We start from the raw sequence: 19,070 nt of genomic DNA on the forward strand, positions 1-19,070 counted from the left end.
CAGGGAGCAGAACTCCCACAAGTAACGTAGTGGAACACTCACCTTAGAATGCTTGCTTGGTGGAACACTCACCTTAGATAGCTTGCTTGGTGGAACACTCACCTTAGAAGGCTTGCTTGGTGGAACACTCACCTTAGAAGGCTTGCTTGGTGGAACACTCACCTTAGAATGCTTGCTTGGTGGAACACTCACCTTAGGTAGCTTGCTTGGTGGAACACTCACCTTAGAAGGCTTGCTTGGTGGAACACTCACCTTAGAAGGCTTGCTTGGTGGAACACTCACCTTAGAATGCTTGCTTGGTGGAACACTCACCTTAGAAGGCTTGCTTGGTGGAACACTCACCTTAGAATGCTTGCTTGGTGGAACACTCACCTTAGATAGCTTGCTTGGTGGAACACTCACCTTAGAAGGCTTGCTTGGTGGAACACTCACCTTAGAAGGCTTGCTTTGTGGAACACTCACCTTAGAATGCTTGCTTGGTGGAACACTCACCTTAGATAGCTTGCTTGGTGGAACACTCACCTTAGAAGGCTTGCTTGGTGGAACACTCACCTTAGAAGACTTGCTTGGTGGAACACTCACCTTAGAAGGCTTGCTTGGTGGAACACTCACCTTAGATAGCTTGCTTGGTGGAACACCCAGCTTAGAATTCTTGCTTGGTGGAACACCCAGCTTAGAATGCTTGCTTGGTGGAACACTCACCTTAGAATGCTTGCTTGGTGGAACACCCACCTTAGAATGCTTGCTTGGTGGAACACCCAGCTTAGAATGCTTGCTTGGTGGAACACTCACCTTAGAATGCTTGCTTGGTGGAACACCCACCTTAGAATGCTTGCTTGGTGGAACACCCAGCTTAGAATGCTTGCTAAATGGAACACCCAGCTGAGAAGGCTTGCTTGGTGGAACACCCACCTTAGAATGCTTGCTTGGTGGAACACCCAGCTTAGAATGCTTGCTTGGTGGAACACCCACCTTAGAATGCTTGCTTGGTGGAACACCCAGCTTAGAATGCTTGCTAAATGGAACACCCAGCTGAGAAGGCTTGCTTGGTGGAACACCCACCTTAGAATGCTTGCTTGGTGGAACACCCAGCTTAGAATGCTTGCTTGGTGGAACACTCACCTTAGAATGCTTGCTTGGTGGAACACCCAGCTTAGAATGCTTGCTTGGTGGAACACCCAGCTGAGAAGGCTTGCTTGGTGGAACACCCAGCTGAGAAGGCTTGCTTGGTGATTGATCTCCTCAGCACAAAAAGTCTGGTTATGAAATAACTAATTGAAGTGAAGCATTTCCGCAGGTGCTCTTGTGAATGGTGGTCATGTCAAGAGCCCCAGGAAGCGGAATCCCAAAACCAATCTGAAGCTCGACCGTCACTCTACCGTCCACCCCAAGTGGTTGGGCCGGGTAGAGACACCAAGACTTCAGAGTCTTACGGAATCGAGAACTGATCAAATATTATCGTTGTCCAACAGCAAATATTCCGATGCTTAAACGATTTGTTTATTTTCAGGAGCCTGGTGACTGAAGCCTTGTGGAGTGGTCGACTCCATTTATGTGGAGGAACATAGGTAGGTGAGATGGTTACTTTGTTTATAATCCCTTAATACAAGGTAACCCGATGACATTGAGATTGGTCGCTTTATTGGAGGCGATTGCCCAATACTGTCACTATGGCGGTGTGTCCACTCACAAGATGAGTGGCGCTGCCCAATACTGTAAATATTACGGTAATATTGACAGTCTTCGATGTCAATATTACGATGGTTTGCTCGTTTTAAACGAGTTAGTTGGGCAGCACAACTTGACCCACAGTTGAAAACAGATGCCTGCTCATGGAGCTGCATGAAATTTTTTACCTGTGCTGGGAAGAAGGAGAGGTGCCACAGGACATGAGGGATGCCAACATCGTCACGCTGTATAAGAATAAAGGTGACAAGGGCGACTGCAACAATTACCGTGGCATCTCCCTCCTCAGTATTGTCTGAAAGCTGTTTGCTCGAATAACATTGAAGAGGCTCCAAGTACTTGCAGAGAGAGTCTATCCAGAATCACAATGCGGATTCAGAGCTGACAGGTCCACCATCGACATGGTCTTTTCTCTCAGACAACTGCAGGAGAAATGCAGGGAACAGAAGCAGCCACTCTTCGTAGCCTTCATAGATCTGACGAAGGCCTTCGACCTCGTCAGCGGGGATGGCCTGTTCAAGATCCTCCCCAAGATCGGATGCCCACCCAGGCTCCTCAGCATCATCAGATCTTTCCATGAGAACATGAGGGGCACCGTGGTCTTTGATAGCCTAACATCAGACGCCTTCGACATCCGAAGTGGAGTAAAGCAGGGCTGCGTCCTGGCTCCAATTCTATTCGCGATTTTCTTCGCAGTTATGCTGCAGCACGCCATCGGATCTGTCACAGAAGGCATCTACCTCTGAACCAGGTCGGATGGAAAGCTCTTTAATCTCGCCAGGCTGAGAGCCAAGACAAGGGTTCGGCTGAGGTGTCTGTGCACTTCCTTTTTGCTGACGACGCAGCAGTCACAGCCCACTCAGCCGAAGACCTCCCACGGCTCATGACCCGCTTCAGCGAGGCTTGTCAGGCTTTCGGACTCACCATCAGTCTGAAGAAAACACAAGTCATGGGACAAGGAGTGGACTCCCCACCTGACATCGGCATCTCCGATTCCAAACTGGAAGTCGTTCACGACTTCGTGTACCTGGGCTCCACAATCTCTGACTCCCTCTCTCTTGATACGGAGCTAAACAAACGCATTGGTAAGGCATCTACTACCATGTCCAGACTGACAAAGAGAGTGTGGGCCAACAATAGGCTGACTGAGTGTACAAAGACCCAGGTTTACAGAGCCTGTGTCCTGAGCACTCTCCTATATGGCAGTGAGTCTAGGACACTCTGCGCCCATCAGGAAAGACAGCTGAATGCGTACCACATGCGCTGCCTCGGACACATCTTGGACATCACCTGGCAAGACAAGGTAACAAGCAACAACGTCCTGGGGAGAGCTAGAATCACCAGCATGTACACAATGCTGAAACAGAGACTGATGCCCTGGCTCGGGCACATTGTGCGAATGGGCGACGGCAGGATCCCCAAGGATCTCCTGTACGGAGAGCTGATGCAGGGAAAGAGTCCAACAGGCATGCCCCAGCTACGGTACAAAGACGTATGCAAGAGGGACCGGAAAGCCATGGACGTCGATCTTGCCACGTGGGAAACACTGGCCGCAGACCGTTCAGCCTGGGGGAGGGGGAGGCAGTCTGTTCAGAGAGTTCTCTCCAAGTTCGAGGAGTCACTTGCCAAGAAACCGGAGGCAAAGAGACAGAGAAGGAAAGCCGGTAGCCGGGAAGACAGATCAGAATCGGACTTCGTTTGTGCTCAGTGTGGGATGGACTGCCACTCTCGGATTGGCCTCATCAATCACACCAGACGCTGCACCAGGATTGACAACCAGGGCGCAACGCCATAGTCTCCTGAGACTTAAGGATGCCTACTACTACTATGTACAGAACTACATTCACAAAACTATTCTCAAAATCCTTTATTCACATGACGATCTTCACAATACTGCATTCAAAATACTTCATTCCCAGTATCGACTTGAGAATGGTCCAAGACGGACCAAACGTCGTCGTCCCTTCACCTTCTAGTGTGTGGTCTGGTCAACATCAATCGCAGTACTTTATACTTAATACTGCATTCACAACAGTCTAGTCACAATACTGCATTCTCAGTAGGTTTACTGCATTCAAATTGCTGCATTTACAACATTAGGCATAATGATATTAAAATAAATCTGAGTTATATATATATAAATGTATTTATTCTCATATTTACATAATTGACCCCTATCTGTACACAAATAAAATAAAACATTATAAATTAGGTTGTGAATCATCCGTCATCATTAAGGACAATGGACCGCCCAGCATGTACGCGTCAGCACCTACATTCATTATTATTTAATGCTTTCCTGGATTACTTATACATGATTGAACAAAATGTGAACACGTTGATAAAATGTTTAATATCATGTTTAACGCTTAGGCTGCTATCAACGCATATAAACGTTTTGTAACACTTAAACTCATGCTGATAACTTTTTTGTTTAAACTGTTCAAATGAGTAAAACTGAGTTCTGGTTATAAATTATTCCTGTGAAATAAGTGAGCAGTATACGGCTGAAGTGAGAGAATCGGGAGTGATAGGTGTTCTTTGATGACTATCCGCAAGCTGGGACTATCCTTCCTCCTATCCCTGTGGCGAATATCGGAGTTCAGAGTTTAGCCACACCTCGGGGGATAACTGGCGCCGTTGACGGTACAGTAGTAAGAGAGGGAGAAGGTGATGGCTGTGTTGGTGGAGGTGACGGTGACGGTGTAGGTGCTGGAGGTGGTGGAGATGAAGGTGAGGGCGATGCGAGGCTCCCTAAAGTCTGTGTTGGCGCCCTTCTCGTACTCAGCCAGCGACCCCTCCAGCTGCGCCGCCCTGTAAGTTAATAATAATAATAATACTTATAATAGTTCAAAACTCTTCCCACTCAAACATGCCTCCCAAGCCACCAAGCTCTATCTATACAAAACACTTATTCTCCCACTCCTAACATATGCACCGATCCCACTCTCACTTGCAGCACCAACAAATAGGAAGAAACTCCAGCGTACCCAGAACAGGGCTTTGAGATGGGTGTTCGATACCCATTGGCAGGACTTCACCACCAGTGAGGCCCTGCATGAGTGGGCGAACATCCCACCTCTGAACATAACCTGGGATACTATGGGGAAGAAACAGATTAACAGAATTCTCACCTATCATGACAACTACGACACGTTCCTCAGAAACGTCCTAAGCAGACCCAGACATACGCACAACCTCTTTAACCTGATCGACGACCCACCTCCTGCTCCGTCCTTTACATGACCCCTCTCCTCTAATACCACTACTCAAATCACCAAACTTCCAACTATAGCCTCCTAACTCTTCTCCCCCCTCTTTAGGGGGGGACCAATTAGCTCCCGTTTTCTGGTGCCTTGGGTGGGGCACGATGCTGATTAGCAGATCTAAGACCACATCTGGTGTGAGCCTCCAGGGCACACCCAGCTGAGGGCTGCTGTCTCCGTGGGTGCTCAGAAAGACGAAATGTTGTCACAAAGATCCGATTCCTTGCCTTCACTGCCTAGTCTGGTCATAACGATTTCAATGCCATGCAGCTGGGTCTAGCCCTGGCACTTTACCTCATACTGAAAACCCTTCCTCTCACCCCCACTAAGTCTTCCCCTATCCCCACTTCCACGCTCACCCATTAGGGCATCTTGACCTATATTTAATTCATTCATTCATTCATAATAGTTTGGGGGTAGAAATAGCCTAAGCTACTCTATCCCTTTGAGATGTATTTCTTTCTTGTCTCAATAAACATACTTGAACTTGAACTGAACTTATAATAAAATAGGTTATTCTTGTAAAAGTACGTTCATTTAAAATAAGTTACAAACATAATGTTGGATTTATAGATAGGTTTAAAATTTACTGTGCCTGAAGCCACTAATATGCACAGCGTTTCTGATCATGTTTGGCACATGCCATACAGTAATCAGGGTGTAAGTGTTACACCCTTTTGTGTGTTCCAGTTAATCACAACGTTCACTCTGTCCTCCGTCCTCCACTACAGTAGCCGCCATTCATTATGTACAACTGCATTTCTACACACATATATATATATATATATATATATATATATATATATATATATATATATATATATATATATATATATATATATATATATATATATATAACACGAATTTTCTCAATCTTTCGTACATTTCTTTTCACTGTTGGAGGTAATTCAAAAATCAATTCTCCAAAATTCATTTCATTTCTAGTCCATCTATAAAATAAAATGAATTTTGGAGAATTGATTTTTGAATTACCTCCAACAGTGAAAAGAAATGTACGAAAGATTGAGAAAATTCGTGTTAGAATTATTAATCTTACTTTTTCGGTCATATTTAATAATATATATATATATATATATATATATATATATATATATATATATATATATATATATATTATCCAAACATTGTAATGTCTTGTCTGTCTGTCTCTTGGAGGCTCGAAGCCAGACATTTGGGGTATCCTAAGAAAACTTTACATACTGATTTCTGTAGGACATGTTCCACACATGATCAGATTAGAACATGTGAAACAAATACAACTTGAGACTGTGACTGGCACCCCCACGACAATATTTTTGCTCTATGTTTTTAGAATGATATAAAATATTATGCACTGAGGTCTTCAAATATTCAAATTTTTTTATCCATCATATTTTGCCTGTTATAAGCTGTAATATATACATTGATGATGCCACTCTCCGTGTCCCAACATCCTCCCACTGCTGGCCAATATATGACAGTCCGCCCCACCATGCAGCGTTGATAACATGTTTACACCCGGGGCAGGTCACCACATTGTTTCCCGTTACCCCTCTGTCTCCTGTCTCCCGACACCATCTGTCCCCCGTCACCCTCTGTCTCCCGTCACCTGTCAGCCAGAACAAAGTTCCTTACTCATTTGCTATAATCCGCTCATCCTCAATGGGAGTGTAACGCTTGAACCGGCGACGCTGACAGACAGGTGCGTTGACGGTGAGGGCGCAGGTGTAGGGCCGGATGGTGGTGGAGGTGGTGAGGATGATGGCTGTCTTGGTCGACCTCTTGGCCACGATCCTCGCGTCATCACTGTCCCGAGCTGTCAGGAGAAGACCACGTTAGTCATCTTTGATATATATATATATATATATATATATATATATATATATATATATATATATATATATATATATAACTGAAAACTCACACCCCAGTTGTATATAGTCCTGGGGACCATTCAGGCTTGTTTGCATATATATATATATATATATATATATATATATATATATATATATATATATATATATATATATATATATATATATATATATATATATGTATATATATATATATATATATATATATATATATATGTATATATATATATATATATATATATATATATATATATATATATATATATATATATATATATATATATATATAATGCACAGACTACCTTATTCCAGTAGCTGAAGTTTATAAGTTTTTAGACACTCAACCCACCAGGGGACTCGAACACTGGCCAACAAGGTGGCAGTTGCATACTGTATCCACTACACCATACTCATGGCTTTGAAGTATGGTGTAGTGGATACAGCATGCAACTGCCACCTTGTTGGCCAGTGTTCGAGTCCCCTGGTGGGTTGAGTGTCTAAAAAGTTATATATATATATATATATATATATATATATATATATATATATATATATATATATATATATATATATATATATATATATATATATATATATATATATATATATATATTAGTATATTTTGGTAGCAGTCTTTCCTGTAGACATATATTATTAAATATGACCGAAAAAATAAGATTAATAATTCTAACACGAATTTTCTCAATCTTTCGTACATTACGCTTCACTGTTGGAGGTAAATCAAAAATCAATTCTCCAAAATTCATTTTTATTTCTAGTCTGACGCGACACGGGCGCGTTTCGTAAAACTTATTACATTTTCAAAGACTTTAGTTCACAAATACACAACTGATTAGAACTTACGTATCTCCGATTTTATATCTACATTTGAGTGAGGTGGGAGGGGTGATGTGGCATTAACACAACACAGAACAAGAGGGGATATTAATAGGGTATTAAAAGTATCAACACAAGACAGAACACAAACAATGGGTATTGAATAGAAGTGTTTGTAGAAAGCCTATTGGTCTATATTTCTTGATGCTTCTATATTGGAGCGGAGTCTTGAGGTGGGTAGAATATAGTTGTGCAATAATTGGCTGTTGATTGCTGGTGTTGACTTCTTGATGTGTAGTGCCTCGCAAACGTCAAGCCGCCTGCTATCGCTGTAACTATCAATGATTTCTGTGTTGTTTACTAGGATTTCTCTGGCGATGGTTTGGTTGTGGGAAGAGATTATATGTTCCTTAATGGAGCCCTGTTGCTTATGCATCGTTAAACGCCTAGAAAGAGATGTTGTTGTCTTGCCTATATACTGGGTTTTTTGGAGCTTACAGCCCCCAAGTGGGCATTTGAAGGCATAGACGACGTTAGTCTCTTTTAAAGCGTTCTGTTTTGTGTCTGGAGAGTTTCTCATGAGAAGGCTGGCCGTTTTTCTGGTTTTATAGTAAATCGTCAGTTGTATCCTCTGATTTTTGTCTGTAGGGATAACGTTTCTATTAACAATATCTTTCAGGACCCTTTCCTCCGTTTTATGAGCTGTGGAAAAGAAGTTCTTGTAAAATAGTCTAATAGGGGGTATAGGTGGTGTGTTAGTTGTCTCTTCAGAGGTTGCATGGCTTTTCACTTTCCTTCTTATGATGTCTTCGATGAAACCATTGGAGAAGCCGTTATTGACTAGGACCTGCCTTACCCTACAGAGTTCTTCGTCGACTTGCTTCCATTCTGAGCTGTGGCTGAGAGCACGGTCGACATATGCGTTAACAACACTCCTTTTGTACCTGTCAGGGCAGTCGCTGTTGGCATTTAGGCACATTCCTATGTTTGTTTCCTTAGTGTAGACTGCAGTGTGGAAACCTCCGCCCTTTTCCATGACTGTTACATCTAGAAAGGGCAGCTTCCCATCCTTTTCCATCTCGTAAGTGAAACGCAGCACGGAACTCTGCTCAAATGCCTCCTTCAGCTCTTGCAGATGTCTGACATCAGGTACCTGTGTAAAAATGTCGTCAACATACCTGCAGTATATGGCCGGTTTCAAGTTCATGTCGACTAAGACTTTTTGCTCGATGGTACCCATGTAGAAGTTTGCAAACAGGACACCTAGGGGAGAACCCATGGCGACCCCATCTACTTGCTTATACATGTGCCCATCCGGGCTCAAGAAGGGTGCCTCTTTAGTACAAGCTTGGAGTAGTTTCCTCAGAATATATTCTGGCATGTCAAGAGGAGTACAGGCTGGATCACGATACACTCTGTCGGCTATCATTCCGATTGTCTCGTCCACAGGTACGTTGGTAAACAGCGATTCTACGTCCAACGAGGCTCTTATCCCTGTGGCCCGTGTGCCCCGCAGTAAGTCAACAAATTCCTTTGGAGACTTCAGGCTGAAGGCGCAAGGATCATAAGGAGTCAGCAGGCCATTGAGTCGCTTCGCCAGTCTGTACGTGGGTGTGGGTATCTGGCTAATGATTGGCCGAAGTGGGTTTCCAGGCTTGTGCGTCTTGACATTTCCATACGCATATCCAGGTTTATATTCCCCAATGATCTTTGGCAGGTGGAGTCCGGATTTCTTGGCGTTCACAGTTTCGATCAGTTTGTTGACCTTTGCTTTTAATTCGGCTGTAGTGTCCTTCGTTACCCTTTGGAACTTAGTTTGGTCAGAGAGTATGATGTTCATTTTCGCCAGATATTCGTCTTTTTTAAGAATGACATATATTGGCGACTTGTCACCTCTCCTGACAACTATCTCCTTGTTCTCACGAAGGCTTTTAGCTGCCGCTTTAAGCTCGGGGGACAGTATGGTGCTTCTGTAGTTGCCTCGATTCTTTCCTCCTTCTGCAATAAGTTCTGCTTGTAAGGTATCTTTGGTAGTGACCTTCTTTTGTGTCTCGAGGTCGAATATGTCGTCCAACAGAATTTCCAACTCTACTTTCCGGGCCATCTCACTCGGTCTGGACATAACATGACAGTTTATGCCCAGATTTAGGAGAGTGACTTGGTCCTCAGTGAGGTTAATTCCTGCAAGGTTCAGGAAGCCATCTCTTGGTCGTGGATTTTCGAATTTTGGAGAATTGATTTTTGATTTACCTCCAACAGTGAAGCGTAATGTACGAAAGATTGAGAAAATTCGTGTTAGAATTATTAATCTTACTTTTTCGGTCATATTTAATAATATATATATATATATATATATATATATATATATATATATATATATATATGTATATATATATATATATATATATATATATATATATATATATATATATATATATATATATATATATATATATATATATATGCAACATCTATATAAAGAAAAATGTAAATGTTCGTTTGTTTTTATATACATACTATATAGCTGTCATGTCTGTGACAGGAAAAAACATGCTTTTTCGAAAAACTGTATTTTTCATGTGAGGGAAATCTTCGAAACCTCTTTAAAGATTGCTTTGAAATTTTGACACAACGATGCATTCAAATAGGCGCGTGTTTTTATATTCCTAACTATATACATGACTCACCTGTGACAGAAAAATATTTTTTTTTTTTTTTTAAGTAGCGCCATCCGTTGGACGCAAGAGTAACACACGCTGTAACGTTGGACGCAAGAGTAACACACGCTGTAACGTTGGACGCAAGAGTAACACACGCTGTAACGTTGGACGCAAGAGTAACACACGCTGTAACGTTGGACGCAAGAGTAACACACGCTGTAATCTCCGAAAGTTCTTCACCTTTGCTTTGCTTTGCTTTGAAATTTTGATACAACGTTCCATTCAATACGTGCGTATTTTTATATACAATTTATTTATTTTTATTTTTTATTTAGGTAAGGTACATACATACAATAAATATTTACAAGGATTGTTTAACTTATAGGTATAGCTAGTACATACAATGCCTAAAGCCACTATTACGCAAAGCGTTTCGGGCATAAAATACCTAATATACCTACATAATACCTACTATATACAGGCGAGGAGTCACAATAACGTGGCTGAAATATGTTGATCAAACCACACACTAGAAAGTGAAGGGACGACGGCATTTCGGTCCGTCCTGGGCCATTCTCAAGTAGATTGTGCATTCTCACAATCGACTTGAGAATGGTCCAGGACGGAACGAAACGTCGTCGTCGATTCACTTTCTAGTGTGTGGTTTGGTCAACCTACTATATACATGCCACACCTGTGACAGGTAAAAACTTGCTTTTTTTCTAAAAACATCGCCATCTGTTGCATGTAAGTGCAACACTCGCAATACTAAATATGTTACAATTCCATTTCAATATTTCCGACTGCATTGATAAATTGAAGTTTCATAGATTTCGATTTATTTCTATTTTGATATAATTATTTTGTGTGACATTGCGTTGGAAATGAGCTGTGTTGTTTACCATACTGTTCATTTCGTGCGTAAAGTTTATTTTTTATTTTTTCATTGTTTTTCATTTCGTTTTTTTAACTTTTTCTTATATTTCAATGATGAGAACATCAGGTCATTTTATGTTCCTAATTTTCTGATGGGAACATCAGATCATTTGGTAATACATCGGACGAAGGAGTGGGGAATGGTGGGGAGGGCGAGGGGATGGGAGAGGGGGATGGTGGGGGAGGACAAGGGAACAGGGTGAGGGGGGGGGGTTAATTGGGAGGAAGAGGGGACAGGGGAGTTGGGGATGGTGGAGACGAGGGGACGGACAGGGGAATGGAGAATGGTGGGGAGGACAAGGGGACAGGAGAGTTGCGGATGGTGGGGGAGGACGAGGGGATGGGGAAAATGAGAATGGTAGGGAGGACGAGAGGACGAATAGACGGTGGAGTGGAGAATGGTTAGGAGGACGATGGGACGGGGGAGTGAGCAATGGTGGGGAGGACAAAGGAAAGGGGGGAGATTGAATGGTGTGGAGGACGAGGGGACAGGGGAGTGGGGAATGGTTGGGAGGACGATGGGATGGGGGAGTGAGCAATGGTTGGAAGGATGAGGGGATGGGGATTTGAAATAGTGGGGAGGACTGGGAGACACGGAAAGGTTGCTGTGGTTCAGCAACACACACATGCATTGCTCTTCCACAGCAATGCATGGCCAGGGTGCAGCTGTGTTTTTCATGTGAGGGAAATCTTCAAAACCTCTTTACTGATTGCTTTGAAATTTTGACGCAACATTGCACTCGAATACGCGCATGTTTTTATATACCTATTATATACATGCCACACCTGTGACAGGTAAAACAGATTATTTTTTAAAAACAGCGCCATCTGTTGGACGTAAAAGGAACACATGCTATACTAAATATGTTATGATTCCATTTTAGTGTTTCCAATTGCATTGTTAAATTGAATTTTCATAGATTTCAATTTATTTTAATTTTGATTTAATTATTTTGTGACACTGCGTTGGAATTGAGCCGTGTTGTTTACCATACTGTTCATTTCGTGAGTATAGTTTATTTATTTTTGTTTTTTCATTTTTTCATTTCGTTTTTTTTTAACTGTTCTCATTTTCTTCATGGGAACATCAGATCATTTGGGAACGCATCGAACGGGGGAGTGGGGAATGGTGGGGAGGACGAGGGGACTGGGGAGGGGGGGATTTTGGGGAAGGACGGGGGGGGGGACGGAGGAGGGGTTGCTGCGGCTCAACAACGCCCATGTGTTGCTGAGCCACAGCAACCAGTGGCCGGGTACAACTACTACTGCTAATAATAATTAAAATTAATATAACAAATAATTATTAGGGCAAGACTGACCTTTGGCTCCGACAGAGAGATGACCCAGACACACGATGAGAACCAGCCACTTCATCCTGTGGGAGACACGCCATTACTAACAGCTGGTAGACGGTTGGAACAAGTTAGTTGAGAAGGTGGTGGAGGCCAAGACCGTCAGTAGTTTCAAAGCGTTATATGACAAAGAGTGCTGGGAAGACGGGACACCACGAGCGTAGCTCTCATCCTGTAACTACACTTAGGTAATTACAGCTCCCTCAGACACCAGTATGTGTCACACAGCTCTCTCAGGCACTAGTATGTGTCACACAGCTCCCTCAGGCACCAGTATGTGTCACACAGCTCTCTCAGGCACTAGTATGTGTCACACAGCTCCCTCAGGCACCAGTATGTGTCACACAGCTCTCTCAGGCACTAGTATGTGTCACACAGCTCCCTCAGGCACCAGTATGTGTCACACAGCTCTCTCAGGCACCAGTATGTGTCACACAGCTCTCTCAGGCCCCAGTATGTGTCACACAGCTCTCTCAGGCACCAGTATGTGTCACACAGCTCCCTCAGGCACCAGTATGTGTCACACAGCTCCCTCAGGCACCAGTATGTGTCACACAGCTCTCTCAGGCACCAGTATGTGTCACACAGCTCCCTCAGGCACCAGTATGTGTCACACAGCTCTCTCAGGCACTAGTATGTGTCACACAGCTCCCTCAGGCACCAGTATGTGTCACACAGCTCTCTCAGGCACCAGTATGTGTCACACAGCTCTCTCAGGCCCCAGTATGTGTCACACAGCTCTCTCAGGCACCAGTATGTGTCACACAGCTCCCTCAGGCACCAGTATGTGTCACACAGCTCCCTCAGGCACCAGTATGTGTCACACAGCTCTCTCAGGCACCAGTATGTGTCACACAGCTCCCTCAGGCACCAGTATGTGTCACACAGCTCTCTCAGGCACCAGTATGTGTCACACAGCTCCCTCAGGCCCCAGTATGTGTCACACAGCTCTCTCAGACACCAGTATGTGTCACACAGCTCTCTCAGGCACCAGTATGTGTCACACAGCTCTCTCAGGCCCCAGTATGTGTCACACAGCTCCCTCAGGCCCCAGTATGTGTCACACAGCTCCCTCAGACACCAGTATGTGTCACACAGCTCTCTCAGGCACCAGTATGTGTCACACAGCTCCCTCAGGCCCCAGTATGTGTCACACAGCTCCCTCAGACACCAGTATGTGTCACACAGCTCTCTCAGGCACCAGTATGTGTCACACAGCTCTCTCAGGCACCAGTATGTGTCACACAGCTCTCTCAGGCACCAGTATGTGTCACACAGCTCCCTCAGGCACCAGTATGTGTCACACAGCTCCCTCAGACACCAGTATGTGTCACACAGCTCTCTCAGGCACCAGTATGTGTCACACAGCTCTCTCAGGCACCAGTATGTGTCACACAGCTCCCTCAGGCACCAGTATGTGTCACACAGCTCCCTCAGGCACCAGTATGTGTCACACAGCTTCCTCAGGCACCAGTATGTGTCACACAGCTTCCTCAGGCACCAGTATGTGTCACACAGCTCCCTCAGGCACCAGTATGTGTCACACAGCTCCCTCAGGCACCAGTATGTGTCTCACAGCCCCTCTCACATCTCCTGGCGCCTATTTACTTATAGGTGAACAGAGGCATTAGGTAAAAGATAACACGTACAATCATTTCTTTTCCGCCGGGAAACAAGCCCGGGATTCCGGATTATGAGCCGGGGTTGTTCACCCAGGAGGGTTGTTGAACAAGCCAAGAGGGTTGTTGAACAAGCCAGGAGAGTTGTTGAACAAGCCAAGAGGGTTGTTGAACAAGCCAAGAGGGTTGTTGAACAAGCCAGGAGAGTTGTTGAACAAGCCAGGAGGGTTGTTGAACAAGCCAGGAGGGTTGTTGAACAAGCCAGGAGGGTTGTTGAACAAGCCAAGAGGGTTGTTGAACAAGCCAGGAGGGTTGTTGAACAAGCCAAGAGGGTTGTTGAACAAGCCAGGAGGGTTGTTGAACAAGCTAGGAGGATTGTTGAACAAGCCAGGAGGGTTGTAGTGACCCGAAAGGGTCCCTTCAGCAGTCTCCAGTTAATTTTTTTAATTAACTGTGTTCTAGTTAGTTGAAGGGGTCCACTCCATCCGCCTCCAGTCAGTTAACTGTTGTATGGTGACCCCTGAAGGGTCCACTCCAGCGTCATACTGGGTACCAGAATGAGCGCCAACAGGTAGACGACCCGACCAGAGGACGACTAATGCTCCGTCAGACGACTTCAAGACAAATCCGCAAAAAATAGAGAATAATCCGCCTTATGATCCAACCCACTTACGTGGAATGAATAGAGCAAGGACGTTTCCCTCCCTCCAGGACATTTATTATGTGATCACGAGGACGTTTCGGTTCATCCTGGACTCTTATCGTGTTACTCTTGATAAGGGTCCACGATAGACCGAAACGTCGCCCTATTAGCGTACAGAAAGAACCGAAACGTCGCCCCATTCGCGTACAGAAAGGACCGAAACGTCGCCCCATTAGCGTACAGAAAGGACCGAAACGTCGCCCCATTAACGTACAGAAAGGACCGAAACGTCGCCCCATAAGCGTCCAGCAAGGACCGAAACGTCAACCACTTCCTCTACTTTCATGAATGGTTTTGTTACGTGTTTCCGAGAGACTGTGAGTGTGTGGAGGGGCGGTGGAGCCCATACATCACCTCACTAGTACACCGGCGTCGTCAACACTTCCAGGTCTGCAGGTACACTTGACACTACCCGGCCAGCCACGAACTGTGGTCCCCACTGCTGCCTGGGTTTTATACCCCTCAGTGACTTTCTACCTGGGTTATCCTACGAGTGTCGGGGACTTGTTATAAATAGTTCCTACAGGACTTCCTCGTCTCTCCAGCAGCCGCCGCAGAAAGTTACCTGGAGGCTGAAGTTGCTGTTACACTGTGGTTCTACTTCTGGAGACTGGTTCTACGTCTGGATTAACCCTGGGATTGACCGGTACACGGCAGGATAATAACATTTTCCACTTGAAGGACGAGCAAAACCCAGAATTAAATGGGCCGCAAATAGTAAGATCAATTAATATTCCATACAGTTTCCTGCTGCGGGATGTATGAGGAAAATAGTGAGAGGTGGAGTATATTTAGTGTGGTGGAGGCTGGTGTGTGAGGGTGTGGGTGTGAGGGTGTGTGGGTGTAACACGCCACAGTGGGCGGTTCATCCACCCACTGAAGGATGACAACAGTTCCAAGCACCAAGGCAGATGCTGTAGACTCTCCTCACAGCCTCTACCCCTCACACTTGTGGCTCAAGGGTTCCGCTACACAATAAGACTCGTTTAGTGATGAAGCAACTCAATATATTTATACAAAAATACATAGATGACCCCTAAGAACTACTGTACAACAATATATGACCTTTCAGGTGGTTCCAAGAGACGGTGACAAAGATTTCCAAATAAATTAACATTGATCATCCCACAGGCTGACCACAGAGGGCGTTCACAGCGCCATCCCCGCGGCGTGGCTGGCTCCTGAGGGAGGAACCCCGCAGCAGGAGTGAGATCTAGCCGCACAGGGGCGGGAAGGAGGCGCCGTTGACGGTGCAGTAGAAGGAGACGGAGAAGGTAGTGGAGCTGTTGATGGAGGTGGTGGTGACGGTGTAGACGGAGGTGGTGGTGCTCCAGATGGTGAGGGCGATGCGGCCCTCCCGGCCCCCTGACGACGACAGCTCCGGCACTGAGCCGTGCAGCTCTTCGCTGTAACGAAAACATTCATGATAAGAGACGGCGCGTCGGAGCGGCAACCACACCTGGCTAATATTATCAAACATTAAAGTACGTGTGAGTGTGGACCCACTTCCGGTACACCGAGTCGTTTAATATCATGCAAATGTTAACTCATGTCACCATCAGTGGGAAGTGAGGTGTGCTGGACAGCACTCCCACCAGCACACCACACATACGGGCCCGAGTTCAAGCCCGGGGCGCGGCGACGGAGGAAGCATGTACGTTTAGGTTAGGGTTTCGGGAAATGAAAGCTTCGGTTATTATGAAAAGAACCAGAACTCATCAGCTCATGCGCATTTAGATGTCAACAAATATATATCTGTAAGAATGTTTGTTTGTCTGTGTCTGTCTGCCTGTCTGTCTGTCTGTCCATTCGGGAATAGAGGCCAGATGGTTGCGCTTTGCAACACGCAACTTTTAATGGTGACTTGTGATTGGGGAATGTCATAGGATGGTTGGGGTCGGCCCCCCATGCCCCGCTTAAGTAAGAGTGACTCCTATTGCGACAACCAACATGTCCTATGAGATCTCAAATATGATGCTTGTGTGTTCATAAAGAACTTTCAAACATAGTTAACGGCTGTTGTCGACGTTGCATCAACGTCGATAAATGGATAGATAAACGGATAGATAAACGGATATATAGGTGTTCCAGCTAGGAGTAAGTGAGGAAGGTGGTGGCATACTCACTAGTCATTCTCCAGCCCCCAGTTGTTGACTGATGAGTACCGCTTGTAGCGACGGCGCTGGCAGACCTTTGCGTTAATGACGAGGGCGCAGGTGTAGGGCGTGACGGTGGTGGAGGTGGTGAAGGAGATGGCTGTCTTGGTCGACCTGGCTGCCACGATCCTCGCATCTTCCTCGCTGCGTCCTGTTCAGTACAGATACTCTTTTGGTCATGTGGACTATGTAATCACGCGAAGACACGCACACAGCGTGTCCAGGAAGATCCTTAAGGTATGGAATACCAATGCAGAAGGAGTTACAAATAAAGCAGAGGAAATTAAAGAAAGGGTTAAAGAAAAGGAACCTGAGATTATTGCAATAGTGGAAACCAAAATATGCGAAATGATCTTTGATGCAATATTTTCAGATAATAATATTACCTGGAGTAATATTTATTATTACCTGGAGGCCAAGTAATATCTCAAGTATTTCTTGCCCGAAATGTTGTGTGTATTAGCAGCTTCATACATAATATACACTAGCTCTGTCTAGAAATCCACATTCTGCTTCTAACTAATTTTGTATGTAGGTACTTTTACTTAAATAAATAATAATAATAATTATTATTATTTATTATTATTATTATATAATTAATAATACGAGAGAGGAAGCAAATTAGGGAGCAAGAGTTCTATTTCTAGTCAAAAGAAAGTGAACGTTTGAGGAAGTTGAAGATATTAAATAAAATGGATACACAGAAGACTATATGATTGACATCAGATGGAACAAAGATAAGGTTGACAACTCACAACCCTCAAGCAAACAACAGAAGACTCTGAGAGGAATAATAGAACACGCACATATGACCTGCCAGAGGACAGGACAGAGACGGTTGGGCTGCAGTACCGCAGAATTAAGCTGGAGGCAGTTGTAAATAAAATGACATCAGCAGCAAGCCCTACAGTGAGACACGCAAGAACATCGTCCAGGAACTTAAATTAGAACTCGTTGAGACTGAAGTACACTACCTACGTGAGACCAGTTTTAGAGTATGCAGCCCCATTTTGGAGGCCCATCTAAAAAAAAAAACACTTGAGAATACCAGAAGAGGTTCAGAAGTTTGCAACGAGGCAAGTTACGGAATTGCAAGTTATGAGGGTTGAAGAAAGACTGAAAGAACTAGACTTAATGTAACTAGAGAAATGGAGAGAGAGAGAGAACACATGGTAGAGATTTTTATAAAATACTTAAGGGGATTAACAAAGTGGAAAAAGAAGAGATGCTCAAAATGAACACCAAAATAGCAAGAGGCCATATATGTAAACCTACAAGAGGCCAGGTATGTAAACTTACAAGAGGCCAGGTATGTAAACTTACAAGAGGCCATATATGTAAACTTACAAGAGGCCAGGTATGTAAACTTACAAGAGGCCATATATGTAAACTTACAAGAGGCCATATATGTAAACTTACAAGAGGCCAGGTATGTAAACTTACAAGAGGCCATATATGTAAACTTACAAGAGGCCAGGTATGTAAACTTACAAGAGGCCATATATGTAAACTTACAAGAGGCCATATATGTAAACCTACAAGAGGCCATATATGTAAACTTACAACCTACAACCTCCAATTACCAATCTATATCTGTAGCGGTTGAGGTCACGTGATTCTAGTAAGCTTAAGAGCTACACTGAGATGAATGGAATCAGTGAAGCCTTTACCAATAAAATTTCGGAAAATTAAAGTGCCTTTTTCTGGAATACTGATAACAGGGACCTGGATACTGAGCTGTGTGACAGTTTCTGGCCAGCCCGTCCTCCTGTTGAGGAAGGACTTATAGAGACGATGAGCGACTTCTCAATAGACTTGTGAATGGTCCAGGACGGACCGAAACGTCGTCGTCCCTTCACCTTCTAGTGTGTGGTCTGGTCAACATAGTATATATATACCGACCTTCAACGTAATTGGAAAGTAGAAATCGGTACTATTGAAGTTGGACAAATTGGAAAAGATTTTCTATTTATGTTGCAAA

The 19,070-nt window shown here is 44.3% G+C and overlaps 2 protein-coding genes across 3 annotated transcripts in view; both read right to left on the reverse strand.

Annotated features, from left to right (window-relative positions):
* Positions 1-3,814: 3,814 nt before the first annotated feature.
* Positions 3,815-12,633, reverse strand: LOC123763036 (uncharacterized). The gene is made up of 3 exons (XM_045749982.2): positions 12,579-12,633; positions 6,588-6,768; positions 3,815-4,500 (listed from the first exon to the last, which is right to left on the reverse strand). The coding sequence occupies exons 1-3, from the start codon at positions 12,631-12,633 to the stop codon at positions 4,296-4,298; spliced, it is 441 nt and encodes a 146-aa protein (XP_045605938.1). The 3' UTR covers positions 3,815-4,295.
* Positions 12,634-15,923: 3,290 nt separating this feature from the next.
* The window catches only part of LOC123762891 (uncharacterized), a 51,663-nt gene continuing 48,516 nt past the window's right edge, over positions 15,924-19,070 (reverse strand). For both annotated transcript variants that reach the window (XM_045749632.2, XM_045749631.2), the window contains 2 exons: positions 17,060-17,240; positions 15,924-16,339 (listed from right to left, as the gene is read on the reverse strand). In XM_045749632.2, the coding sequence (XP_045605588.1) occupies positions 16,147-16,339; positions 17,060-17,240 (374 nt within the window). In that variant the 3' untranslated portion in view covers positions 15,924-16,146. The remainder of the gene's footprint in view (positions 16,340-17,059; positions 17,241-19,070) is intronic.

The sequence above is a fragment of the Procambarus clarkii genome, chromosome 47 (genome assembly GCF_040958095.1).
Source record: "Procambarus clarkii isolate CNS0578487 chromosome 47, FALCON_Pclarkii_2.0, whole genome shotgun sequence".
Taxonomy (NCBI): domain Eukaryota; kingdom Metazoa; phylum Arthropoda; class Malacostraca; order Decapoda; family Cambaridae; genus Procambarus; species Procambarus clarkii.